Genomic DNA, 26008 nt, shown 5'->3' with positions numbered 1-26008 from the left:
CACGTGATTAATTTTACCGTCACAAAAAGATCCATCTTTTTCTAGCGTGTTTAGTTTTGTCGACATTTGGAATGTATACTGTTAAATTTTCTGTTTCCATCAGGTCTGTCAAGACATTTTTTATCCAGCGTTACTCACATAAAAGGTTGGATGGAAACCTGGTTAATGTCAAGCCATTTTGAGAATGCTGGAATTATATTTTTTAACCCCCTCGTGGGCCGAATGTTTGACACCCCTGCTTTAAATGGACCGTGAACGGCCGAACACACTCACCTCATTGTGAAGACTCGGGGTCAACCGACCCACGTTCACATGATTGATCCCACACCCAGAACTCAATCTTTACATCATTACGCCATTATGTTCCAATTGCGGTGGGTAATTTCCACTCTGTAAATGACTGAGCAGGGCCGGCCATCTTACAAAGCACATGGTTGTCCCCTGGACCCCCGTAGCCTCAGAAGAATGGTTCTGTGTTCTATCCCACACAAACCTGACCAGTTTTACTTCATGCTCTCCACCACAACAAAAGGAGGCCTTCTCCTCACATCAGACCAAGAACAAAGGGAAAAGGAAAAAATTGAATATAATGACAGAAATTAGTATCTGATGAGATTGGGAAGAGTGATGGGAAAGTCTGGGTCTTCGGTCTGTGTGGGAGGGGGATTTCAATGTCAAAACTTTCGGTAACACTTTATTTGGATATTCCATCTGTAGATGCTCTACAGACTATCAGTAACATTTCAACTAACTATCTACTAACCCTAGCCCTAACCTTAACCCTAAACTTAACCCCTACCCTAACCCTTATTCTAACCCTAACCGTAACCTTAGCATGCAGTTGCTTATCAACAGGTAGTTTGTAGATAGTCTGACCATCTGAAGAGCATCTATAGATGGACTATCCAAATAAAGTGTGACCAAACTGAGTAGTGTTACTGGTTCATGCCGTTGGACAGGGTTTCATCTGAATCAATTAGTAATACATTTTCACAGAAGAGCTACCATGCATGACAATAACATTGGTCTTTGGTACTTTATTAGGATCCCTATTAGCTGTTGCTAAAACAGCAGCTACTCTTCCTGGGGTCCACACAAAACATGAAACATGACATAATACAGAACATTAATAGACAAGAACAGAACTACATCAATTTCTTTTCAAATGGTTACATTGTTACATTGTTATGTGAACTGTGGAATACAAGTTAATTTGTGAGCAAGATTCCTCCAGGTCAGTATATCTTTACAATATAATTTGAAGGGACATACAGTACGATTGTAAACTAGCCTCATAATTAGGGATTATAAAACAGTGGAAAAATGACAGCCTTAACATTTATTAGTATTCATAAACCATTTGTCCACATGCCATTAACTGCCCGTGGGGGTTTCAGTGAGATAGAGCAACCCACATGTGACATTTTTTTAATAGATGTGAATTAATGTCTGTGTAAGGGGACTTGTGTTTGATGCTCCCATGACGTCTTTTCAGTTTTTAAAACCTATTAAGTAGTTTCAGAATTTACTTGCAGACTTATTCAGAGTATGGGTGTGGTCTCCACTAATAACGGCAATCTTTATGATCAGTTTAGTGCAAAGACTGACATGGTAAGGCTGAGAAACAAGGCTGGACGAAGGGAGCAATATCTGACCAAATCTCTCTAAATTTCAGGGTTGTAATAGATGTTGTTGAAATAATATACAGTGCCTTCAGAAAGTATTAACACCCCTTGACTTTTTCCAAATTTTGTTCAGTTACAACCTGAATTTAAATGGACTAAATTGAGATTTGTTGTGTCACTGGCCTACAGACAATACCCCATAATATCAAAGTGGAATTATGTTTTTCAAAATGTTTACAAATTAATGTCACTAGCTGTACCAATATCATATGCATACACATGCATACACACACACACACACTAACACACACACACTCACACACTCAGTGCATAGTTCTAGTGTATGCCTCTGGATACAGATGGACTGGCATAAATTGGGAGCTCATTAAACAGTATTTTACCACTGGTGTGATGGTGATCTTCACTGGGACAGCGTTGCTGTAAGTGATAGCTCTCTCCTGCTGCGGTGCTCTGGGAATGGTCAGGCCTGAGGCACAATGCAGACAGACAGTGTGGTCAGAATGAATGTTGAGGTTATTTCTGCTACTCGATATTATCTGTTGTCTTCATCTCAACTAAAATAGTGTACCATAATTTCTTCTTCCAATACTAACTCTGCCCAGATACACAACAACTGTAATAACTACTGTAATAGCTTCTTCCAATACTAACTCTGCCCAGGGACACAACTACTGTAATAACTACTGTAATAGCTTATTCCAATACTAACTCTGCCCAGGGACACAACTACTGTAATAACTACTGTAATTTCTTCTTCCAATATTAACTCTGCCCAGGGACACAACTACTGTAATAACTACTGTAATAGCTTCTTCCAATACTAACTCTGCCCAGGGACACAAATACTGTAATAACTACTGTAATTTATTCTTCCAATATTAACTCTGCCCAGGGACACAACTACTTTAATAGCTTGCTAGCTGCTTGTTACTGTACATTTGTGGATATGAACATACATCTGAAGACGATGCTTAACACATGTTGCTTAACACGATGCTTAACACACTTAACACACGTCTCCCGGGTGGCGCAGTAGTTTAGGGCACTGCATCGCAGTGCTAGCTGCGCCACCAGAATCTCTGGGTTCGCGCCCAGGCTGGGCTGGGTTCGCGCCCAGGCTCTGTCGCAGCCGGCCGCAACCGGGAGATCCGTGGGGCGACGCACAATTGGCATAGCGTTGTCCGGGTTAGGGAGGGTTTGGCCGGTAGGGATATCCTTGTCTCAGTATGTAAAAAAAAATGTAATAAAATGTATGCACTCTACTGTAAGTCGCTCTGGATAAGAGTGTCTGCTCTTGGCCGGTAGGGATATCCTTGTCTCAGTATGTAAAAATGTAATAAAATGTATGCACTGTATGCAATGTAAGTCGCTCTGGATAAGAGCGTCTGCTAAATGACTAAAATGTAAATGTAATGTTTAATAACCCCTTCTATTTCACCGACTAAATATGATACCAGCACTTTTTTAGATTAGATACGTCCTGTGCAAGGCCAGCTTTATACAAAATGAGTTTCAATAGGACTTCCTTATAAAGCCAGCTCATCTAGTTCACCAATCTCCTCATTAGACCAGTCTCTTACAAGACTATTTTGTTAGACCATTTTAGCCTTGTTAATTGCCTGAAAGATGTCTTCAAGTACTTCTGCTCATAGTCCATTGTTTTCTTGAAGTGCAGTTAAAGGTAATCTCCATAGCCAAGGTTCCTTTAGGTCAGCACTATATTGACGCCTCCTCAAGGTCTAGGCCAATAGATTAGGTAACACTTACTAGTAAGCACGTCTCCAATGTGAAATGCAGTTTGACTCTCATTATCAAACATCTAATTCCCCACATTTACGAGAACTAATGCTCAATATCTTTATTTTACTGTTCCCTTTTTTGCCAGAGGGCTTTTTCATTTCAAGGTTGTGTATTGCATTTGTTTGACATTTATACCTTTTATCTTTTTGCCTGAAAAGGCATTATCCACCTTTAGCCATTTTTAACTATTTTTCGCTTTTATATGATTGGAAATATTGTGTGTGTGTGCGCTCGGGGGGGGCAAGTTACATAACATTGGTATTATTTGGAACACATTCCATTCAACCTCAACTGATACATATTCGTCTTGGAAACCCAGGACTAAAATCTTGGCTAGTTGCGTTAGATGCTTGATCAATGTTACGTGTGTCTGTCCACGAGAGATTACCCATGTCTGACTACAGTATGTACAATATGTAACATGTCTTGTTATGATATAACTGTCTGGGCGGCAGGTAGCCTAGCAAGTAAGAGCGTTGGGCCAGTAACCGAAAGGGCGCTGGTTCGAATCCCTTAGCTGACTAGGTGGTCACTCTGGATAAGAGTGTCTGATAAATGACTATGTCAAATGTGGACTGGATTAATATAAAAGATACATATCAATCCAAGTTCAATAACTTAATGGTAAGACCTGATACTCGCTACAAAAGCAGCATGAACATCTTCAGTGCTCATTTTCAACGTCACTCAGACCCATTTCAATGTACGTTTATCTCAGCTGCTGATGCTGCTGCTGCGTTCTGTCAATGTCTGTATCACATGTTGTAACATATTATCCCATATTCATTATTTCTGTCCATCTTGAGATGAAGAAAATACCTGCAAGAAACACAGACTTACATGAAGTACAAGATGACAGCTGATAAAACTGTTGAAACAACCACAGCAGTGACATTTTAGCCCTGTTTATACCTGCCGCTTACATGCGTCCTGATATTGTCCTGATCTTGGCAGTTCACTGTACACTTATAAGATCTGATCAAAATCAGTTCACAATGCGATTTTTAATCGTCTACACCTGTCTAAAAATGTGGGCACAATCGGAATGAGGAGAAGAACAGGACAAACGACGCATGTTAGAACCAGGTATAAACGGGGCTTTTGAGTTGATTTCTGAAAATAAAATTGAACAACTTGATGTAATAATTGTGAGGCTTTCTCTAATCTGAGGGATTGGAAAGGTCAACCCTGTTGGCTGTCTTTCTACTCATTGCAACTACACAACCCCCTCCTGTGTCCAGGGAAAGGCCACAACTACAGCCATTGGATACTATTTTCTTGCTTCCCTGTGGAAAAGTGCATGCATGACATTTACCCTCCTTTCTGTCACGTTTTCTGTGTTTGTGCATCTGAATTGATCTGTTTTTGCATTCCATGTTTTGTTCCTAGAATATTTCAGGTGGGATTACCTTGAATTTGACCAGATGTGTTCTGAGAATAATCTAGGCCCAGGGAACAGTCAAACATTTTCAGAACTTTCTTGTGTTTAAATCGTGACGCGAAGATAATTTTTCATTTGACATTGTTGAACATTTTTCCTGGGAACATTGGAGCTGTTCAGCTGACATGGTAAAGCCAAGGCTGATGTCCTCCTCTCAGCATGTCATAGATAAACTGTTGTGTGTCAACATGGCCAATCTTTTCAGCACAGCTCCAGATTCCACCACTCACACGGTTCATCCACAGGTACCAGACAATGGCTACACGTATCTAATTAAGCAGACTCTGTGTCTCTCTCTCAGCCAGCAAAACAGCGTTATAACAGGCCACAAAACAACCCCTAAGCAACAGAAAAAACAACCTCACTGTTGGATGAGTCAACATTTTAATTATCATTTTATTTAGATTGTACATTTTCACAAGCCAAGAAGTATTGTGGATAGCTGAGGGATTCTTTGTTTTCAATCTGTATAAACATTGCAATTAGTTTCTTCTAGTTAAACAACCAATGTGATGTAAATGAATACAAATACTCTAGGGTATTTTATTTCTTCACCTGCCTCTTAGTGGGCTTGTTATCCTCCCTCACCCACAAATTCCATCACATTCATCCTCTGTCACTGTGAAATATCAGCAATCTGACTACAGATACCAATGCGTTAAACCACCCAGCTGCCTCAGACCTCATAGATAAAATGTTCGTCTTTATCCTTTATTGCATTTCCTATCACCCATGTGATATTTTGTACTTTAACCTCTGGGTACGGTCCTATATGCTCTTTACTTGTGCGGGATGTCAAAATGTAATAAATAATAGCCCAAATAGTAAAAGATAGAAAGAATAAGATGTTATATACCAAAAAACAATATCATATTCAGGCAACTGCATAAATGAAACTATGGTAGAATATTTGTTGGCTCAGGAAATATAAGAGGAGAGCTAGATCGATATCTTTTCATTTACAATAGTTCCATCATATGTACTGGGGAAAATATGTAGCTTGCTGTAAAACAAAAATGCTATTCTCTAATGTGATGTATTTTATGGGGAATCTGATCTAAATTGCTCACAATGCTCCTGAGCAGGATAGAAATAGACATTTCTTATCCAATTACTGTTTCAATCAAGTACACACATCTAATTTTAATGCCTAGTAAATAACATGTGATATACATTGTTTTGAAAAGCCACACGAACCCAAGCAGCATGTCATAAATGCTTTAAAATGTCCAGTGGCTAAAGTAATTTGCCGCACATGCCACATGTATGTGTGAAGTGACTGTGTGCTGGGTAGTCCACATGAGGAAATTATTACTTCAAATGTATCTCAAAATGGATTGACATTTTTAACTTGCACATTACATCTGAGAAGTTACATATGGTTATGATACAAGGTTGATACTTTCTCAGCGATTCTCAGGAGACATACAAAATGCTACAATTTACGTACAAGAGTCACATGTTCTGCGTCAGCTTGACTCAGATGCCAATCGTATAAGATTTACAAGTCTTTGTTCCAATAAGATTGACAGTTTTATTGTGAAGGTAACATGACAATAGATTGAGAGCAAATTGATGCTAGTGTGTTGAATGGTTGTGTGTAATTGAAGTGTACACAACAAAGCGTTAATTATGAGAATCCATCTGTCACGTGATCTGTTACAACTCTTAACGCCGTCATCTGTACGGCTGTTGTCAACAGCTCCAGAGTGCTTTACGATGCTTACAGAGCAGTTAGAGTATAAACTCATTCGGGTAGGAATGGTCTGTCTACCGGAGAAAACCCTACACCCATTCCCCTCTTTCATCCAGTATAGAGAAAATATGTCAAACTGCTTTGATAGACCAAAATAATGTTTGATTCCATGATGTACATTCGCCACATCACCCAAATAGCTCATTGTACATGTTAGGAAGAAACTAACCTTGACATGTGGATGTGAGTGTGTACTGCATGTGTCTTTGCGTGTGTGCTTTTTGCATGCGCTACAATGTCAAAGTGAGCTCTTGAAATTAGTGTTTTGCTGCAGAGGGCCGAGTTAGTGACAAAATGGTGGCGTCCCAACAGAATAATGAGTTCTGTAGACCATTCTAAATGAAAGGTTCCATGGTGGTCTAGCCATCTATACTGTCTGTGCTCTGGGCCTTCGTAACTCCATCCCCATCTCCATCTCCAAATGATACCATATCAAAACACACACGCACACCACAGATGTGATATATTGACACCTAAAAAGCTGCCTACCTCATTTAAACCACTGCCATCAAAGTGATGGGGATTTTTTTGCTTCTTCAAAGTCCCTTCGATAAAAGCGCCTGCCTAATGACCATTATTAATACAGTAAATCCCATTGTACCAGGAACTGACAAAAAGCCACCCACCATTGTGTATTGGAATTTAGCAATGCATCCTATATTCTCATGATCGCCCAGTGACCGACACAGAAGCTTTTCCCTTTGTAAAACAGAAATGGGAGAAACACAGCGAAACTGAGTTACATTGAGATCACTTTAGCACACTGCTTCAACGTAAGCCTCTTCAAACTAGAGTTTAAAAATAATCAGAGAGAAGGGAAATAAAAATACAACAGGTATACTGGGAACAGAGAATATCATTTCGTCTTTATACAAATTTAGTCTGTCCATGTTTTTGAAAGGTAGCATGGCTACAAGACTGCCGCGGGGTAGAGCGCCGCCCGGGTGCAGTGTAGCAGCGCGACCAGCAGGGGCAGCAGTGAGTAGAGGTGTGTATTAGATGATGGCAGACCGGCTGAATTCCTGGCGATGGAGTTGGAGGTACCGGAGTCGTCGATCTGTGGGTCCTATGGAGGGAGGGACAGAGAATGTCAGAGGAGCGATAGAGCAAGTTAACTTAGGCCTGATCAAATGCTTTTTCTGGGGGGACATTTGTGCCATCACTTTGCTTGCTTTAGACTTTTGTCCAACTGTCAAATTGAAGCAATCTGACAAATCCCGGCTGCATCTATAACACCTGCATTTAAATTGTCCACATTCATGCTCTCTTGGAGCTACACTCGCAAAACACTATAATAAAGAAAAATAAACAATTAGAGAAAGCTGACATAATCCAAATCAAATAAGAATGTCTTAATAACACCACAAAAGTGTGTGATTAAATTGGCCCATTAGATTAGGAAAAAAAGGTTGTTTTGAGAATCAAAATGCCAGTTGGCTCTATCATATCCATGTGTTGCTTTGGAGATGAGATCCAAAAAAAGGTATTTGACGCACTAATGAAACGTTGAGCTGAAAAGGGGGCATCTCTTCTCAGGCTGTTTGAACCTGCCGCTGCCTCCTTAAATGTCACTCTATGGAATAATGCTGCTTTATTATGTACAATGACATTTACTGAACTTTAAAAGGCACTAGATAAGCAATGCTCACGTCAGCGTAGAGGACTACAAAGACCATGAGCACATGTGCAAGAGGGGGCGCCTTGACTTCTGTCTGTAGGCCTCTGACCTTTGGCATGAGATCAGGGTCTGAGTAGTAATTACCATAGTCTTTCCTCGTAATTGAAAATCGACACTACTGTTCATACATGTAATTTTACATAGATCAGTGACACAGATTTTTCTGGTTAGGTCATGTGTTCAGGAAAAACTCCTGGCCTTAGTCATAATCAATTGTTAGTTGATAGTTCTGGCTTAAACTTAGTATAATCTTTTTTTCCCCCTCAAACAAGAGTAATCAGGATAATCAAACTATGTACATATGCTGTACACTTACCACGCAAAGCACACCATCGACTGAAACGTTGGACTTCAGTTTCTGAGCCTGTAAAACCAAGAGAGATGGAGAGATATGGTCAAAACCACCCTACTGTGTGTGTTCATGTGTGTGCTGAGTGTGTGCCGTTTGAATTTGTTGCTGTGCTCAAACATCAGTGATTTGTTGCTTTGGAAGGCTCTCTGCTGAAGTACATGTCGCCGTTGATCCTTGTACAGCATTTAGATCCAGTTTGTTACAGATGACTTGAAAGCGATGGGACTTCCTGTAGTGTCTCAAGTGGACAAAGACATTGAAGGAAAATTGCTGTTGTCAACAGTAAAACAGAAGTGAGGATCTACATGAGTCGCCTGTGTTCAGTGCCCTATGTTAGCCAGTCACTCTCATGCTTTACAATAGGCTACTTGTAGTTTTACATTTAGTAAGAGCTAGAGAAAACTGTGTGTGTTTGTGTGTGTGAGTCTGAAGTATTACAAACTTGCCTTGCCACTAAGAATATTATCCGTCATTCATACTCTGTTTGGAGGACTGTACTTTGTGAAGAAAACACATTACGACCAACCAAACATCAAAGCAACACAGAATTGCAAGTATAATGCCTAGCCCAACACCATATGACTGGGCCATTCAGTTAGACTGATAGCTAGTCCTGATCAATGTAATGTGGGAGTGTAGAAGACAGTGTGAGGGTGTGTGGATTTGGCTGTAGTGGGAGCTGGATGGGACACAGCAGAGGGAAATGACAGATGTTTGTCATTGCTCACTGAACGGAACCCAGAGCTGTCCCACAATTCATTTCTCGCCGTTGGCCTAAACCATCCATCAGCTTGACTGGGCATGCGGTTATTGTTTCAGATACACCACCATGCATCATCTACGGGACTTCATGTGGAACAGAGGAGAATCAGACCTGCATCCTTTACAACTATGTGTAAGGTGTTGAATACTAATAACCTGCAACCAGATTACCAAGTAAAAAACCTTCTAATATAATCAGTATACAACCTAACCAAGACATTACAAAAGACGTCATTGCATCCAATTTCACCCACTGGGGATGTGGATGCAGAAATGCTGACTGAATTCATATGTTTTACTCATTAACTATTCAAAAGTAAAACTGAATCACTTCTGGGGACCACATTGAATGATCTGTTTTGCTGCTCTTAACTTTCAGGCCCAGTTTGGGGAGCGCTACAGGCCCTGCTGGGCTCAGCAGCAACAGAACAGACTCTCCTTCCTTTTGTTTCAGGTTCTTAGACACGCTAGGAGACACCTGACTTTAATCTCCGACGTGGGACAAAAGGCATTCCTGCCTGCGCCACTTTCAATACACACAGAGGCAAAGTGAGGCAAAACCCTCTCACAAGACCAAAAGAACCCTTCCTAATTCAGTTTGAAGCTTACGGTAAAATAAAAAAAACCCTGGCAGTTTGAGGAATACACAGTGAAGCTAAATTAGATTTTAGAAAATTAACAAAAGGAAGCAGAAAAAAGCACATATTTCAAGCTGCTCACATAGAGATCCTCACACAGGGAGAAGTTGTCTTTTGGCTAGTAGTCTAGTGGGGCCCTGAGTCATTGGACGAGTGCTAAAGCTGTCTGGCAGTACCAGCACAGAGGGTTTCTAATCGATGATGAGAGGAGAGAGGAGTGAATGTTCTTACAAGCCCGTCCCCTGTGTGATTAGAAAGAGCTTGTCTGCCTCCGACAGCCGTCCCTGCTCAACACATGCTCCAGAGCAAACAGGGCTAACAGTGTGTGTGTGTTTGGGTGTATGTACTGTATGCATTTGTGTGTGTGTTGTGTGTGTTTGGAACTCCTTGCGAAGTGAGAGCTTTCCTCTGATTAGAGAGTGTGTGTATCTATAATAGTAGCCTTGTTGGTTTACAACAATAATACAGTGAGCTTCCCAACTCTAAACATTTTAGTGGCTGAGTTTGCTTTGTGGAAGCCTTTTGTATTTTGACCACTGATCGAGTTACAATCTTAGATGTTCATCTTAACCTCAGCTCATGTAAATCATCACTGAAAGCCCCATCAACCATTCTGAGCTCTGATACAACATCAGTGTCTGTAACATTGACAGATCCATCTCCAGCAGGTTGTCTAAGCCAGGAGTCACCCTGACAACATCACAGAGATAACCCACTCCACCCCTGGACCTGAACACTATTTATCCCCCGTCCAGATCAATTGGGGTAATCTATTCTAATTTGTCCTATTAGCATATGAATGCCCTTTCAAATGGCGCTGGCGGAGCATCCAGGGACGCAGCCAGGGACGGAGGACCTCATCAGGCGAGGGGTCGGCTGGCTGGCAGTCAGGCAGGCAGTCATCTGTGTTAATGGGAGATGGGTGGCAGCCGGTGACATTCAGATCAGTGTGGGTGACCACGCGTCACCTTGTCACTCGGTGACACCACCAAGCCTTTATTACTGAGGTGAATGAAGCCTACATGCCGGCAATGTGGGATTCTCTAGGGCACTAGTATGCTGTGTCAAATCGAATCAAATCGAATGTTATTTATCACATGCTTCATAAAACAACAGGTGTAGGAGTGAAATGCTTGTGTGATGGAGTATATAATATATATATAATATACAATACTGTATATATGTAGTGTGTATGCTGTTTGAATTGCAGTGTGTAGCAGGACGTGCTGATTGACTCACTGAAGGACAGTGTTCTGTCTATGAGAAGGACTGATTCCACTCAGTGTGTACACCACTAATAGACTAACACTTCCATCTGTGTGCCTCAGACTCCTATACTGCAGAGCAACTGTTAGTCCATAAAAGTTAATTCAGGCTCTGCTGAAATGAGGCAGTATCAGTTTTCAAATCAAATCAATAATGCTTAAATTAAGCCAGCGCCTAGCTAAAATAGTTCCCTCAGAATAGATGCTTGGCCGTTGGCCTCCAGGACAGGAGGTCCATGCGGTATGAAATCAGCTGTTGGAACCCTCACCTGCAAGCTTCCACAGAAGTGGTAGAGGGACTCGTCCCCTGCCTTGAGGTGGTTGGTGTTTGTGGCGACATCCAGTGAGTTGGGGGACCGGTCCTTAGCCTTCTGGGAAGGAGTGGTGGTGGAGGTGGTGGTCTGCACCGGTGGCATGGGCTGCCACACTCCCACATCTGTCCCGTTCCCAAACGCCTGGATGGCATTGCCTACAGAAAGACCAGACATCAATGTTGTAGAGAGAGGGAGCGAGAGAAAGTCCATATGTGGACTTGTTTGTAAGAGACTACATCTGTCCAAAATCTAAAGCTTTTCATAAAGCCATTACTGGAGTAAAACACTTTCCATTTAGGCTATCTTACCCAAACACTATGGAATAGGTGGGAGACAACAATTTAATTATATGGAAATACACCGGGGGAAAAACTAATTTCTAAACTACAACCCTAGTGAGTGTGCTTAAGTTTGTCTGAGGGATATGAATATATTAGCTAAGGCCATAATAATAACAAAGTGATGATGTGGCCTTTTACCCAACACATTAGAGTGCATACAATGTTCCTGGTCTATCTTTGAAGTGAAGCAGACAGGCAGATCTGAAGCTAGATGGATCAGTGTTATGCACCGCTCACAGAAGAATTCAACTATTTCTTCCCTGGGTCATTGAATCCATTTAAACTGTGAGCCAACACTTTGGAAAAGAACGGACATGCTTTTTATTATTATTTTTTACTTGTCAGCTCATTTAGGCTTGAATCGTCTAAGGCTGTATAGGGCCACACCTCTTAAATGCTGGCTGTGAGTGAATCAATTAAAGCTGGTTTCATTATCTTGCGGTGAAGAAAGCGGGTGTGCCACTGAGCCTATCCTAGTGCACTAATACTTTGTGCTAGCACAGCGGCGGCCTGATGAGTGTATTGAATTTGTTGATAAGGTCTTTTATGGAGCTTTGTTCTCAACAAAGACTAATTAGAGACACCGCATTAGACGGTGTCGTCTGTCACGGCTGATGAGGTGCTTTTCTAGTTTCGAATTTAGACACAATGTTTGTGCTGTGATAATGTACATGAGTTTAGCTCCTATTTAGCTCTAGCTCAATGTCAGAGCTTTCAGTGGAGTTTGAGGAATCAGCAGCACTTGAGAAATACTAACATGTATAACCTGCCAGTCAAGCCCCTGAGAATACATACTGTAATTCACTCCTAATAGGATGAGTGTATTCCTACAGGCATCGACTACACTCTTAGGAAAAAAGGTGCCATCTAGAACCTAAAAGGGTTATTCGGCTGTTCCCATAGGAGAACCCTTTTGTTTGTAGTTATAACCTTTTTGGGTTTCATGTAGAACCCTTTCCACGTTTCTACATGGAACCCAAAAGGGTTCTACCTGGAACCAAAAATGTTTCTCCCTCAAACCAAAAAGGGTTATCCAATGGGGACAACCGAAGAACCCTATTGGAACCCTTTTTACTAAGAGTGTGAGTGTACAAACTGGACCCTGTGTCTTATTCTTGCTGACAGACGAGAGTGGGGTTTAACACTGGGCCTTTACTCTGCAAACACTGAGCAATGTTAGAATCCAGACACCCAGGAAGGCCAGGCAGGCTGTTCCAGTTGCACAGGAATGCAGTGTTTGTCTTACCAAGAGGAGAGAGGAGATAAATCCCATGTTTAAACAGGGAATATCATCACACTGTGTGCAAACAGCCTGGAATCTGCACAATCTGCCACTTAATCGTTTCTGTTTCCATTCATCAAGTACAAACAGCACATGGGTAAACATGATATCATATCACGTAGTGACATTTACATCAACCAAAACACTGACAGACAGGCATTAGTGCGCATGGCCGTCTGTTGAACCAAACAAAAAGACCCATTTTGCTATGGCTGTATTCATTAATCTAGCAAGAAGGCAATATTTTGAATAATGTAGAAGTGTGTCGTGTCCACCCCCCTCGACCCTTTTCGCAAACGTAAAAAAAGTTTGAAGGTGCGTTCGTAAAATCGCTTTAGTTATCTACTCTGATTTTAGAGCACTCTCGTCCGTGTGCCATAGCGCATAATAACTGATGAATTTACGAACGCTCAACACCTGTTGAATATGGCCGTTGTCAGTAAACGTCGGCTAAAAAGCGTAATTAAATTGTTGCCAGCTGCAGTTACAGTCATCAGCGCTCTGGATAACATGAAAACAGCCTAACCAGCTCTGCTAGGGCAAGTAAAATAGTCAAAGTGAGGTGTTCTCTCATTTATGTCTGGAAGTAGCTAGCAAGCTAGCCAACGTTAGCTTGGGTGCTTAACTGCCGTTGTGAGGTCAGAACGCTCGGATCAACCCTACTCCTCAGCCAGAGCGTCCAGTGCAGGCTCTGAACGCTCCGAGAGCGAAACGCTCTGAATTTACGAACGGACAAGGCTCTGAATTTACGAACGGACAATCTGACAACGCTCTGAATTTACGAACGGACAATCTGACAACGCTCTGAATTTATGAACGTCCAGAGCACACGCTGAGCGCCCTCCAGATTGAATTTACGAGCGAGTCGACCTAGAGAGCTAATTTTCTAAGGGCCTCCCTTTAACGTGACAAGGAGCTGACCAATTGGATCGTAATGACGCAGCAGACAACTGGACACATTTATTCAACAGATAATTTGTTTTATTTTTGAACCTTTATTTAACTAGGCAAGTCAGTTAAGAACAAATTCTTATTTACAATCACGGCCTACAGGTGAACAGTGAGTTAACTGCCTTGTTCAGGGGCAGAACACAGATTTTTTAGCTCAGGGAATCAATCCAGCAACCTTTCGGTTACTGGGCCAACGCTCTAACCACTAGGCTACCTGCCGTTTAGGTGTCCTAGAGCTGTCTAGTTTCTTGTGTTCTGACTTATAAAACGGTAGGAAATGAATAAAATAAGTAATGTAAACATACTATCAGTAATTACCAGTAAATCTGTTGCCCGAAATTGGGCACTGTAGTCTTTATTTAACAATTAACATTGACATTATTGCAATAGTCAGAGTTTTGGTGTTTGTTTTGCATAGTCATACAGAACAAAGATACAATCGATCAGTATAGGGATTGGATATACTATTGAAGGACATAGTTAAAAGCGAGTCTCCTCCGATAAGAGGGTTTTTATAGGAGAGAGCTAACACTAACCTCTGATCTTTTGAACTAAGAGTGAGTGCTTAGACGTGGCATAAAGGAGCCTTGCAAATGTGCCCGCTGGAGTTCCACTCAGGCCGTTGGTCAGAAGAATAGGACCATTACTGATCTCCTAGGTGATTTCTCAGGAGCACAGAGGGTGGATGCCCCCTGGGCACTTATGGATTGCTGATAATGCTGCCGGTTACTCAGTGTGACCTCTCTGTTGGGATATTCTTTCTCACAATGCCACTGCTACCGGCAAATGAACCACCAACCACTCTATATGTACCATCGAGCAGAAGTAACTCTCTACTTCTCTTTTCTCACTTCCAACTTTTTTGGTCACGTAACAACCTTGTAATGCCTTTTGTCATGGCTGAATAAAGCTGTATGACAAATACTGAACCACCATCACTGTACTGGATTGAAGAATGGTGCAAGAGAACAACAGTACTTTACTCTGCTGACCTAGAGGCAAATGCAGGAGAGGATCCTTAACCGGGAACAATGTATGCTTAGCATTAGATGAAGCAAATCAGCAGCTACGCTTTGTCTTCTAATGCCTTCCAAAAGAGCTTTCCGTAAGCGGACAGAGCCCTCCCGCTGGCCCCCTGGTTAAGGAGCCAGAGCAAGGCCCTATCACAGTTTCGGAGCCACACCAGCACTGACGGTTGTGTGGGAGCATATCTGTCACTGTGTGTTAGTGCTGACAAATGTTCCCTCTGAGCTGCGCTGATAGCCCCGAGACCGCCACGTTTCATGTAAAAATCTTCCCATTGTGAAATAGTTCCCAATCGTTCTGATCATATTCTGATTGTGACATGCTGTAAAATATCTCCCAGCGTGAAAATGTTCCCAGTTCAATAATTGCACACGTAGCTCTTCATGTGGATGGCTGCGCTCGTGCGGATGTTTCTCACACACCCTCCCTCGATCTCAAAAAATTGTTCTGTGGGCACACACATTTGCTTCACACATCTGCCAATTAATGGTGGCCAGGAGTATTGACTCTGACCAATCAAAAGCTTTTTGAGCCGTAAGGTCGGCATATAAATACCCGGACTCGCGGTCAAAGTGCCGAGGGTTCGATTTGAGGAGAGGATTTTTGCGATTGCGAAGACTTGGGCGCTACGTTTTTGATTGAGAGTGCATATATTTGTTAGTTAGTTAGCTAGCTATGCAAACAAATAAAAAATGCATACCTCTGAGAACAAGCCACCTCGACCAGTTTACAGCTAAACTTGCAAGTTACTGTAGCTAGATAAATCAAGAGTGAGGTGGTGTGAGAGAAACATCTGCCATCCACACAGACATGCGTTCAATTATTGACTGGGATCATTTTCATGCTGTGAAATTTTTTACAACATGACGTCACAGTCACAACACAATCACAACTTTTTTTTAAATTTAGTCTCAGAGAGAGATAGAGGGGATTTAGCCATGCCTTGGTACTCTGAGGGGATCAGAGGCTGTGCTCCCCGCTTGTGCCATCAAACCCCAGAAAACTCTTCCCGCCTGCTGTTCAACCTTTCCAAGTTCTCCAACGTCACCCCGCTCCTCCACACTCTACTGGCTCCCAGTTGAAGCTCACATCCATTTCATGATCCTGGTGCTTGTCTACGGAGCAGAAAGGGGAACTGCACCTCCCTACTTTTAGTCTATGCTCAACACTTGCACTCAGGGCCGGATTACTGAACAGGCACGCAGGCGTTTGGGGTGCACCCCCAGATAGCATATGAACACGTCAGTTGGGAACTCCCTGGAGGTCATAAGCCCTGGCAAAATGTGTAGAATAGCATGAGATTAGCTACAAAACTGAAAATGGTTCTGTCTGCCACTTGGCAAAATGTGTAGAAATGTAGGAAATGAGCTTAAAATCAGCAAATTTTTCTTTCACCCTCATGGCAAATGTGTAGAATTGCAGGAAGTGATCTGTTTTCTTACTAGCACTGACTTTGCTGATAGCTGCTTTATTGAGGAAAAGTTGTACTTACTATGACTGTGATACGTGGTTGTCTTACCTAGCTACCTTAAGATGAATGCATTAACTGTAAGTCCCTCTGTATAAGAACGTCTGCTAAATTACTAAAATATTAATGTCAAATGGAATAGAGGGAGAGTTGGACACAGTTTAACCCGGACAAGCTTCACAGGCTCTTCCTGGATGTCTAGAGGAGCACAGAGACGTGTAGTGACAGCAAAGTACTCCTATTAAGGACAGTACTAGGTCTGGGAATCATGTCAGATTTTCTTGCCAGGAGAACAAATATTCAGGGAAGGTGCTCTTCAGACAGACAGCTCTCCCAAAAAATCAAGAGTTTGGGTAGGGACAAAATAATCCCCTCGGAAACATGACATAGGCGGACTGTGTTTACTGGCAGACACAATGCGGACGCAGATATTTAGGCTAATTTTAGCCACAGCCAGTCAGTGGTTGTCAGCCTGTAACATAAACGTCATGGCGAATGCAAACTACTCACTTGCGAAATGTTTACGTCAGGAAATGAATGGATATGATGCTGGACGGATGTCCACACTCCTCCCTTCCCTCTCTGCCAAACTCATGTTGGTCTAATTGCAGATGTGTATGCTGGACCATTGGGACATTGTGGGAGGCAACCCGTCTTTCTATCTCAATGGCTTTCTTTCTCAAAGCTAAAACCCAAATCCTTCTCAATAGCAGTAGGTCAAATAGATTTCAATGACACTGAAATTCCCCTAAAGAAATTGCTCTGTTGTGATAGTGCTGTGTCGTGCACATTGTCACATTGGGAACAAAATGTTATATATAACACTATCTCTATAATACAGTGAAAACAAACTTCCCCATAGGGTTGGTGAGAGCGTGACTATAGTGGGATCCTACTGGCTTTGAAAAGGGCTGAGAGACAATGCCATACCAATAACACAGCAGAGGAAGTTGAGCTGTGATTGCACAAAGACAGGCACCACAGCCATGGATCTGCTATCTCCAGAGGCCTGGCACCTTGTGATAGTGAAGGAGCTGTATTTATTAAAGAAGGAATTTCTGTGGCGGAGGAGTGGATGGAGAGAGAAAGGGAGGGGGGGGGGTTAATTAAAGCTGTCTGATATGTGAGAGGAGGGCCACCAAGTTAGAAGACAATGCCCAGGGCCCAGTTTTAAAAAAAGGTGATATCTGGATTTTGCCTATCAGACAGGATTAAATGCATAGAAAAATAATGAATAGAACAGACAAATCATTGGCTTGAATGGGGATTACCATTCTATTCATTCTATTTCTATGCATTTAGTCATATCCGATAGGCGAAATCCGGATAAATCACTTTTGAAAAACTGGGCCCTGGCTATCGCTGATCCAGGAAAGCTACTCCGGGGAACTAGTCACTCACACAAGAACAGTATTATTATTAATGTGCGTACGCACGCACGCACACACACACACACACACACACACACACACACACACACACACACACACACACACACACACACACACACACACACACACACACACACACACACACACACACACACACACACACACACACACACACACACACACACACACACACACACACCCTTATCATTGTTTCTGTTTCTTCCTCCTCTCTCTCTGATTTTCGCCAAAAAGCTCACAGGAGAAATGGAGCATCACTTGGGAGAGCGGGAGGATGAAGGTAGGGACAATGAGAGAGGGATGAATAATTGTCAGGAGACCCGCAATGAAAGAGTGGAGGAGACAGGAAAATGGTATGAGAATGAAGATGAGAGGAGAGGACAGGAGATGCGCGGTCAGTCACTCACGGAGGCAGCTGTTGTCTGTGAAGAACTCTGTGAATTTGTCACATTCCTCCTTGCCATTGCCACTGCTGCTGCAGTCACAGTAGGGGACAACACTGATCTTAGGAGAGCGCAGGTAGTTGGGCGTCATCACGGTACCTGTTGGGAGGGGGAAGAAATACAATATATTACCCAATGCAGCTGTTTTTATATCCATATCAAATCATTTCCGGGTAACAATTAAGTACCTTACTGTAATATATTTCCATTAAATTGGACAAAAATAGTAAGAATTTAGCTAGGACTCTCTGGAAGTGGTCTGAGTGGGGAGGGAAAAACTGAAAACTAGCTGTTATTGGCAGTGAGATTTGGAACTCTCTTTGTAGTGCCGAAACTCCCGCCCATGCAAAACTGCTGATTAGAAAGTCCTGTGTTAGTTTAAACAATGTTAGTTTAATCAGCTGTTGTACAATATTATGCAAATCACAGTAAAAATTTAATTTTGACTGCACTGGGCCTTTAAATAAAGTTTTTTTGTTCCATTTGGCTTGCTATAGACATGGTATCCTCTGTGGTAGAGCGACGACCTATTGGTATTCTTGGCTGGTCATTGGCTGGTTATGAGGTATGGTGAAAGAGGATCCGCCTCCCACTGCACCTAACCATCTTGTAATGCAAAACTCATGCAAAAACTTTCTTCCAGCTCTATTTTCATCCAATTCTCTCATCAACAAGTAACACTGAAAACATAATGGAGTATTTTCAAAAGTGACTATATGAAGTATTTCCAAAGGCAGTGGGCAGAATTAGGTTTCTCCAGCTTTGTAGTAAACTAAATAGCTACAGTCAGTGATTTCTTGCTCCCTTAACACATTGTTCCCCTACTGGCGTCCGTCCAAACAAGCCCTTTTTGTTTTGCGGCAAAATGAATTGGCATTTTGTTGGTTGCTGTGTGGACTATCTGTAACAGCTGTGCTAGTCAGGAAAATGTGATGGATTGAGCTAGGATGGTTCCCTCAGCACACAGAAGCAGAGAGAAGGGGAAGATAAAGGAGACAAATCTTCTCCCACATTCCCCCTCTCTCTTTGTATCTTTCACACCACAGGAGGCTGCTGAGGGGAGAACGGCTCATAATAATGTCTGGAACAGAGTAAATGGAATGTCATCAAACACATAGAAACCATGTGTTTGATGTATTTGACACCATTCCACTTATTCTGCTCCATTCATTACTACGAGGTCGTTCTCCCCAATTAAGGTGCCACCAACCTCCTGTCTTTCACACGCTCATTCTTTCGCTCTACTGCATTGTCTGAAACTATGAGTCTTGGTTTCCTTGGTTTCCTCTGGAACAATGAGCTAATTTCATGAAATGATGTGGAGGGGCAGGATGAAGTGGTGTGATGTTGGGTTGTGCTGCACTACACTCTTAGAAAATAAACAATTTGAACCTTTTTGGTTCCAGGTAGAATCCTTTTGGTTCCATGTAGGACCCTTTCCAAAGAGAGTTCTACATGGAACCCAAAAGGGTTCTAAGTGGAACCAAAAAGGGTTCTCCCTAGAACCAAAAAGGCTTATCCTATGGGGACAGTGGAATAACCCCTTTGGAGAGAGGATAGGAGGGGAGTGAAGGGACTCTGTGACACATGACTATAACAACAGGAAGGAGAGCCATTCAGGGGACAGTATGAGGATTCAGTGAGAAAATGAAAGACCATAGTGAGACTCATCAATGTGTGTGAGGAAAGGTTGACTAATAGAAACAAGGGAGAGACTCACCGATGAGGCCAGAGTAGGACAGCAGGCAGTCAGCGTAGTTCTCCTTAAGACAGCCAGAGAGGGAGCGTGGCTCAGACTGACAGTTGGCAAAGAAATCAGCCAGACGGGACCTGAAAGACAACAGTGAAACATCTGAACTATCTCATCTCCCCTATAAGACTAACTGTGACTGTCAAATAGACAAAGCAAAAGCAATGGTACTGATTGGTACGGTTTATAAACACACGCACACACACAGTACTCATCAATCTGTTCCTGGGCTCGTTGGAGGAGAGGGAGAGCTGTTGATTCCACTCCGTGATACTGTCGTGGAAATATTGAATCAAATATTTCTCAGATACCGGAGCTTGTGAATTCAAATAGACTTTATTACAAATAGTAGCAAAGCCGAGCAATTCCATGGAAGAACTGACTCTCCATTCTTAGTACTTGGCTTTTATACAGTCTTACCCTTACAAAAGATCGTCACTCCACTTTATGAATCTTGTTGTCTTGCTTAGTTTCCATTCTCTTATTGTCTCAGACACTGGGGCATAGATTCTATTGGTGGCGGGACTTGCACATTCCTACTGCAGGTCTAATGGTGCCTATAACTGATTAGCTAATGTTCCTGTCCAAAGGTCTTCACAAGTTCAGGCCGATGTTGTCTATGTATGATTAACGCATGTGCATGCCCAGTAGCCTTCACAAGATCAGCAATGGCCCAGACCAGTCATGTCTTGTTGGTCTACCTTGCCTCATCCACATGGATTCTGCTTACGTTCTGTTTTTTACATGTCTAATATTTAAACTTATATCGATTCTTCTTGCTACTTCAAAGAGAACATTATAGGGACTGAAAATCACCAGAAGACTGGATATTCTCTAACAATACCACTCTCATAGGGTGATGGAGCAGCCAGCAGGTATGCCTGGTCTTATAATCGCTCCCACAAATAGAGAGGAGCTCTGGATACCAAGCTCATGATACAGCTGGAAAACCTACTACCACCTAGTGTTACACATTTGTTGAGAAGGGGAAGAGAGTGGGAACAAGAACATTTAGCTAAATGAAGAGATATAAAATGGGAGAAAGAGGGAGACAGACAGAGGGAGATAGAAATAGAGGGAGAGAAAGAGAAGAGAGAGTGAGAGAGAGCATGAGAGCGCGCGAGAGAGTGAGACAGAGCGAGAGCAAGAGAGAGAGCACCCGAGCAACAGAGAGTGAGACAGATCGAGAGCAAGAGAGATCGAGAGAGAGAGAGCACGAGAGTGAGACAGAGTGGGAGCGAGAGAAAGCGAGAAATGAGAGAGAGAAAAAGAGCACGAGAGCGAGAGAGTGAGACAGAGTGAGAGCAAGAGAGAGAGAGCGAGACAAAGAGAGAGAGAGAGCGAGAGTTAGACAGAGCGAGACAGCGAGAGAGCGAGAGCCTGATAGAGAGAGAGAATGCAGAGCCCTGAGGCTGGAATCCAAATGGACCCAATTTATTTGCACTAATGCCTCCATTTGATCCCAGACAGAGTGCTGTGGTTCTAGAGGCGATGTCAGACGTCACTCATTGAGTCCAGTCTGTTCCGCTGCATTTCAATATGGCCTCTATTACTGCCAATGAAACAGATGCCACTTAACCCAAACACATCCACTCCGCCGCCCAGTAATTCTAGCCAGAATACTGCTACATGACAGCTAAATGAAACACTTAACTCAGAAAAGACGAGCATTCAGAAAGAAAAGCAGTGTTTCACTGCTTAACTTGAATACTCTCAGTTATTGTAGGTAGATTTAGTGTTTGCTTCATGCATTAGTGAATAGTGATGGTTTATTTCCCTTGCAATCTCCCAAGATAGTCTCCAGTTATCTTAATAGGTTTGTTTATGGTGTTTTTCACAGGGCCAGGTATGTTTCTCAACACCTCTGAAGGCATGATAGCACCCTCCATGCTATTTATTTAGACACCCCACCATTTTGGTGCCGAGCTAGAATGTGTAATCTGTCTCCAGCACCTCTTAATATTACAGAGGATGCTATCGGGAAGGGTTTGAGAAAATTAACTGTTGTTGACTGGAATGTAGTTTTATCCATACATTGACAATGGTTGGTATGTGGTGTGAGTCTGACACGTGAGACTATGTGATTGTTAGCCATCTTATATGTTTGATGCCTGTGTACAATCTTGTGTACTGTGACAACTGTTTATCCTGGTGTACCTGCAGATGTAGTTGGTCTTGCAGGAGGTCTGCAGGGAGAGACAGTTGGGCTTCTCCCTGTCCTCATAGGAGCAGACTGGTACAATGGTTTGGCGCCGGCGCTCAGAGCAGGCCGACTGGTCGCCGGCTGGACAGGAACAGAACAGCATGCCGTAGCTGTGCTTGGGCGGGACCTTGTCGAAGAACTGTCGCAAGGCCTTGTGGCACTTGCGCTTGTTGCAGACCTCCGCAGTGGAGACGCGGCTGGTGCAGGGGCTGATGTAGGCCGAGCGGTACTTCTTACACGTGTCGTTCAGGTTGCAGGCCTTGGCCGCGTTCAGACAGTTGTTCTCCCTCGTCACCGCGGGCTCGCCTGTCATAAAAAGGACAACAGGGTTAGTTAATTTTCCATCATCTCTGGATTGGTAAACTCTTTTTATAATATGAACAGGAGTGCTAGAGAGAGTTAAGCATCACGTGACTAAACTTATACTGGAGTGGATGGAAAATTAAGCGATGTACAGTAAATAATGTATTAATAATAATAATAATAATTAATCATTTAGGAACCTTGCCAACTGTATATTAATCTCTTCCTGGCCGCTGCTGATTGATAGCAAGGAGCCCATTTACTGCTACCCTGTTTCTAGCCCTAAATCAAACAGTGCCCCTCCTCTCCGCAGCCTTTAAAGCAAAACAAATATGCAGCTCTCCCGAACTTCAGAGTCATCAAAGCATCCGGCACCACGGCCTGCTCATCTGTCAGGTCTCGCTAATTGCCAGCTTTCTTACAGATGCCACGTTAATTACCGTTTCGACATACTTTTTTGGGAAAATGGAGCAATAACAGCATTTCTCTTTAATGAGCGGCAATTAAAAATAGGAGCGGTTGGTTGGTAGAATCCGGCTTGGGATGAGCGGTGCGTGTCGTGCTCCGAAAATAGTGTTAATAAGATTCAACACGTCTCTTGATGAGGACAGTGGATGGTCCAGTGGTTTCTCCATGGTAACAGAGGTGGTGTTATACCAAACTAAGAGGCAGCCTTTACACTCTGCTCCTAGGGGTTGTCACAACTCTGCTCTACAGGGGTGTCACACTCGTGTCATCGAGGACCACAGTGTCTGCTAGTTTTCAGGCTTGTATGCGCTTGCCACCAGCAGCAACACCCATAAACCAAGAGGGAGTAAGACTCTCGGACACTTTGATTTCATTTGATAACCTTAGCTCCAGGAAAGAGAGAAAACTGCTGGATACTAAAGCCTGTGAAGACTAGAGTAGAATACCCGCTCCTCAGTCAAGACACTAACACACTGCTGTAGACAGGAAGTGTCTTTTCTAAAGGTCGTAGATGTGCAGTCAGGGTACCGGGCCGGTCCCTGCGGCCAATCCCAGATGACTGGCCGGGCTGGTCTGCCAGCCGGGGCTTACGGTGACCTTTCACTGAAATCTGAAAGTTCTCCTTCACTCTGTCTGTCTGTGCTGCTCTCTTCTACTCTGCTCAATGACCAGACACATGAACTCTTTCTGGAAATAAGTACTCTACAGCTGCCTGGGAGCTGCCTCTCCTGTTGGCCCTGAAGTCTGTCTGTCAGTCAGTCACAGTCTGTCAGTCTATCAGTCAGTCTGTCCATCTGTCTGTCACTGGCCATAACAGCTCACCCCAGTCAGCCAGACACCACCCAAATGAGGACAGCCCTGACCAGACCTTCACCCCCTCCTGTGTCCCCAAAAGGGCATTTCCCCTCAGGGCCCAATGGCAAAAACCAGAGCTCTGGGGCAAGAGATCTGTATCTGTGTCAACAGGCTCAATGTTTATCTGTGTGAGCATGTGAGTATGTATACTGTATTAGTATGTGTGGGCATGTGCGTGTGTGTGTCGCATTTGTGGTACGGTGTGTATGTGCGTATGTGGGTGTCATGTGCCATGCAGCTGTCCAGTCACCCAGCCGTCTGTCTCCTCCCTCCCACAGAGGTAGACTGCAGTGTGTCGAGATCCTCTCCTCATCCCTCCCTGCGGCTCCTCCAATGTCAGAGAACACATCTGCTGAACCCCAAGTGTCTTGCTGGCAGATGGCACTGTCTCTCAAGCAAACATGCACACTCAATACGCAGACCCTAAAAATCCTCACACCCTAAAAATCCTCACACCCTAAAAAGCCCTCCTGCACATGCTCTCCTTCCCTCCCTCCCGTTGTCTCTCCCCTCCCCCCCCCCCCCCCCCCCCCACCCTCCCCTCCACCCTTCACAGGCCCAGACAGGGCTGGGGCCATCTGGTCTCTTTATAGGGAGCTGGAGCACCCCAGCAGCTCTTGTTTCCGATACAGCCTCAAATTGATTATCATGTCACCTGTTACCTCCAACCCCCTCCCTAATTTCAATTACCACGGGACTTTAGGTAGAGTAATGACCTCTGCCTCCTCCTCCAATCCACAGGACAAGAAAACAAGGCAGAATATTTGGGGGATGATCCCTCTGGAGAGATTGTTATGGATAATGGACTTGCCAAAATATCTTTGTCATCTTTAATTGTCTCTTTATGATCGTTATCCTATCTGTGTATTTCCACAGAGTTACTGGTGTAACTCTCTGACACCAACCAGTTAAATACAGTGTGACATTTCCAATCATATTCTGATTAACATCTCTCATTTTTTTCTCTCACCTTATATCCACATCTGCATTGAAGAGAGAGGACTGACTAAATGGTAAGCAGTAGGTGGGGTTAATCACAAATCCACAAGGAGCCTTACTCTACATTCTTAGAAGAAAAGGTGCTATCAAGAACCTGGCAGCAGCATACCACCCTGCATACCACTGCTGGCTTGCTTCTGAAGCTAAGCAGGGTTGGTCCTGGTCAGTCCCTGGATGGGAGACCAGGTGCTGCTGGAAGTGGTGTTGGAGGGCCAGTAGGAGGCACTCTTTCCTCTGGTCTAAACAAAGATCCCAATGCCCCAGGGCAGTGATTGGGGACACTGCTCTGTGTATGGTGCTGTCTTTCGGATGGGACGTTAAACGGGTGTCCTGACTCTCTGAGGTCATTAAAGATCCCATGGCACTTATTGTAAGAGTAGGGGTGTTAACCCCGGTGTCCTGGCTAAATTCCCAATCTGGCCCTCAACCATCACGGTCACCTAATAATCCCCAGTTTACAATTGGCTCATTCATCCCCCTCCTCTCCCCTGTAACTATTCCCCAGGTCGTTGCTGCAAATGAGAACGTGTTCTCAGTCAACTTACCTGGTAAAATAACGGTAAAATAAAAATAAAAAAATTAAAAAAGGATTCTTTGGCTGTCCCCATAGGAGAACCCTTTGAATATAACTTTCCACAGAGGGTTCTACATGGAACCAAAAAGGGTTCTCCTATGGGGACAGCTGCAGAACCCTTTTGGATCCTGTTTTTCTACGTGTAGCTTGCCAGGTTTGGCAGACTGTGAGTCCCATCCCTCTAACACCTTAATGGAGGGACTTGATTAAACCAAGGCTTCAACCTACGTACAGTAATTACACCTTCCATATGGATAGTATACCTTTTCACCTGTACAGCCTTG

General features: G+C 43.3%; 1 protein-coding gene across 1 annotated transcript in view; it reads right to left on the bottom strand.

The window, feature by feature from the left end:
• Positions 1-7509: 7509 nt before the first annotated feature.
• LOC139562189 (GDNF family receptor alpha-1-like) overlaps positions 7510-26008 on the bottom strand; it is an 84271-nt gene continuing 65772 nt past the window's right edge. The window contains exons 4-9 of the mRNA XM_071379617.1: positions 22480-22831; positions 20293-20402; positions 18537-18671; positions 11608-11807; positions 8638-8685; positions 7510-7709 (exon numbers count right to left, since the gene is read on the bottom strand). Of these exons, the coding sequence (XP_071235718.1) occupies positions 7554-7709; positions 8638-8685; positions 11608-11807; positions 18537-18671; positions 20293-20402; positions 22480-22831 (1001 nt within the window). The 3' untranslated portion in view covers positions 7510-7553. The remainder of the gene's footprint in view (positions 7710-8637; positions 8686-11607; positions 11808-18536; positions 18672-20292; positions 20403-22479; positions 22832-26008) is intronic.

Source organism: Salvelinus alpinus, chromosome 32, assembly GCF_045679555.1.
Source record: "Salvelinus alpinus chromosome 32, SLU_Salpinus.1, whole genome shotgun sequence".
Classification (NCBI taxonomy): Eukaryota; Metazoa; Chordata; class Actinopteri; order Salmoniformes; family Salmonidae; genus Salvelinus; species Salvelinus alpinus.
The sequence above is the reverse complement of the archived record's forward strand: the minus strand, read 5'-3'. Positions and strand labels throughout refer to the sequence as shown.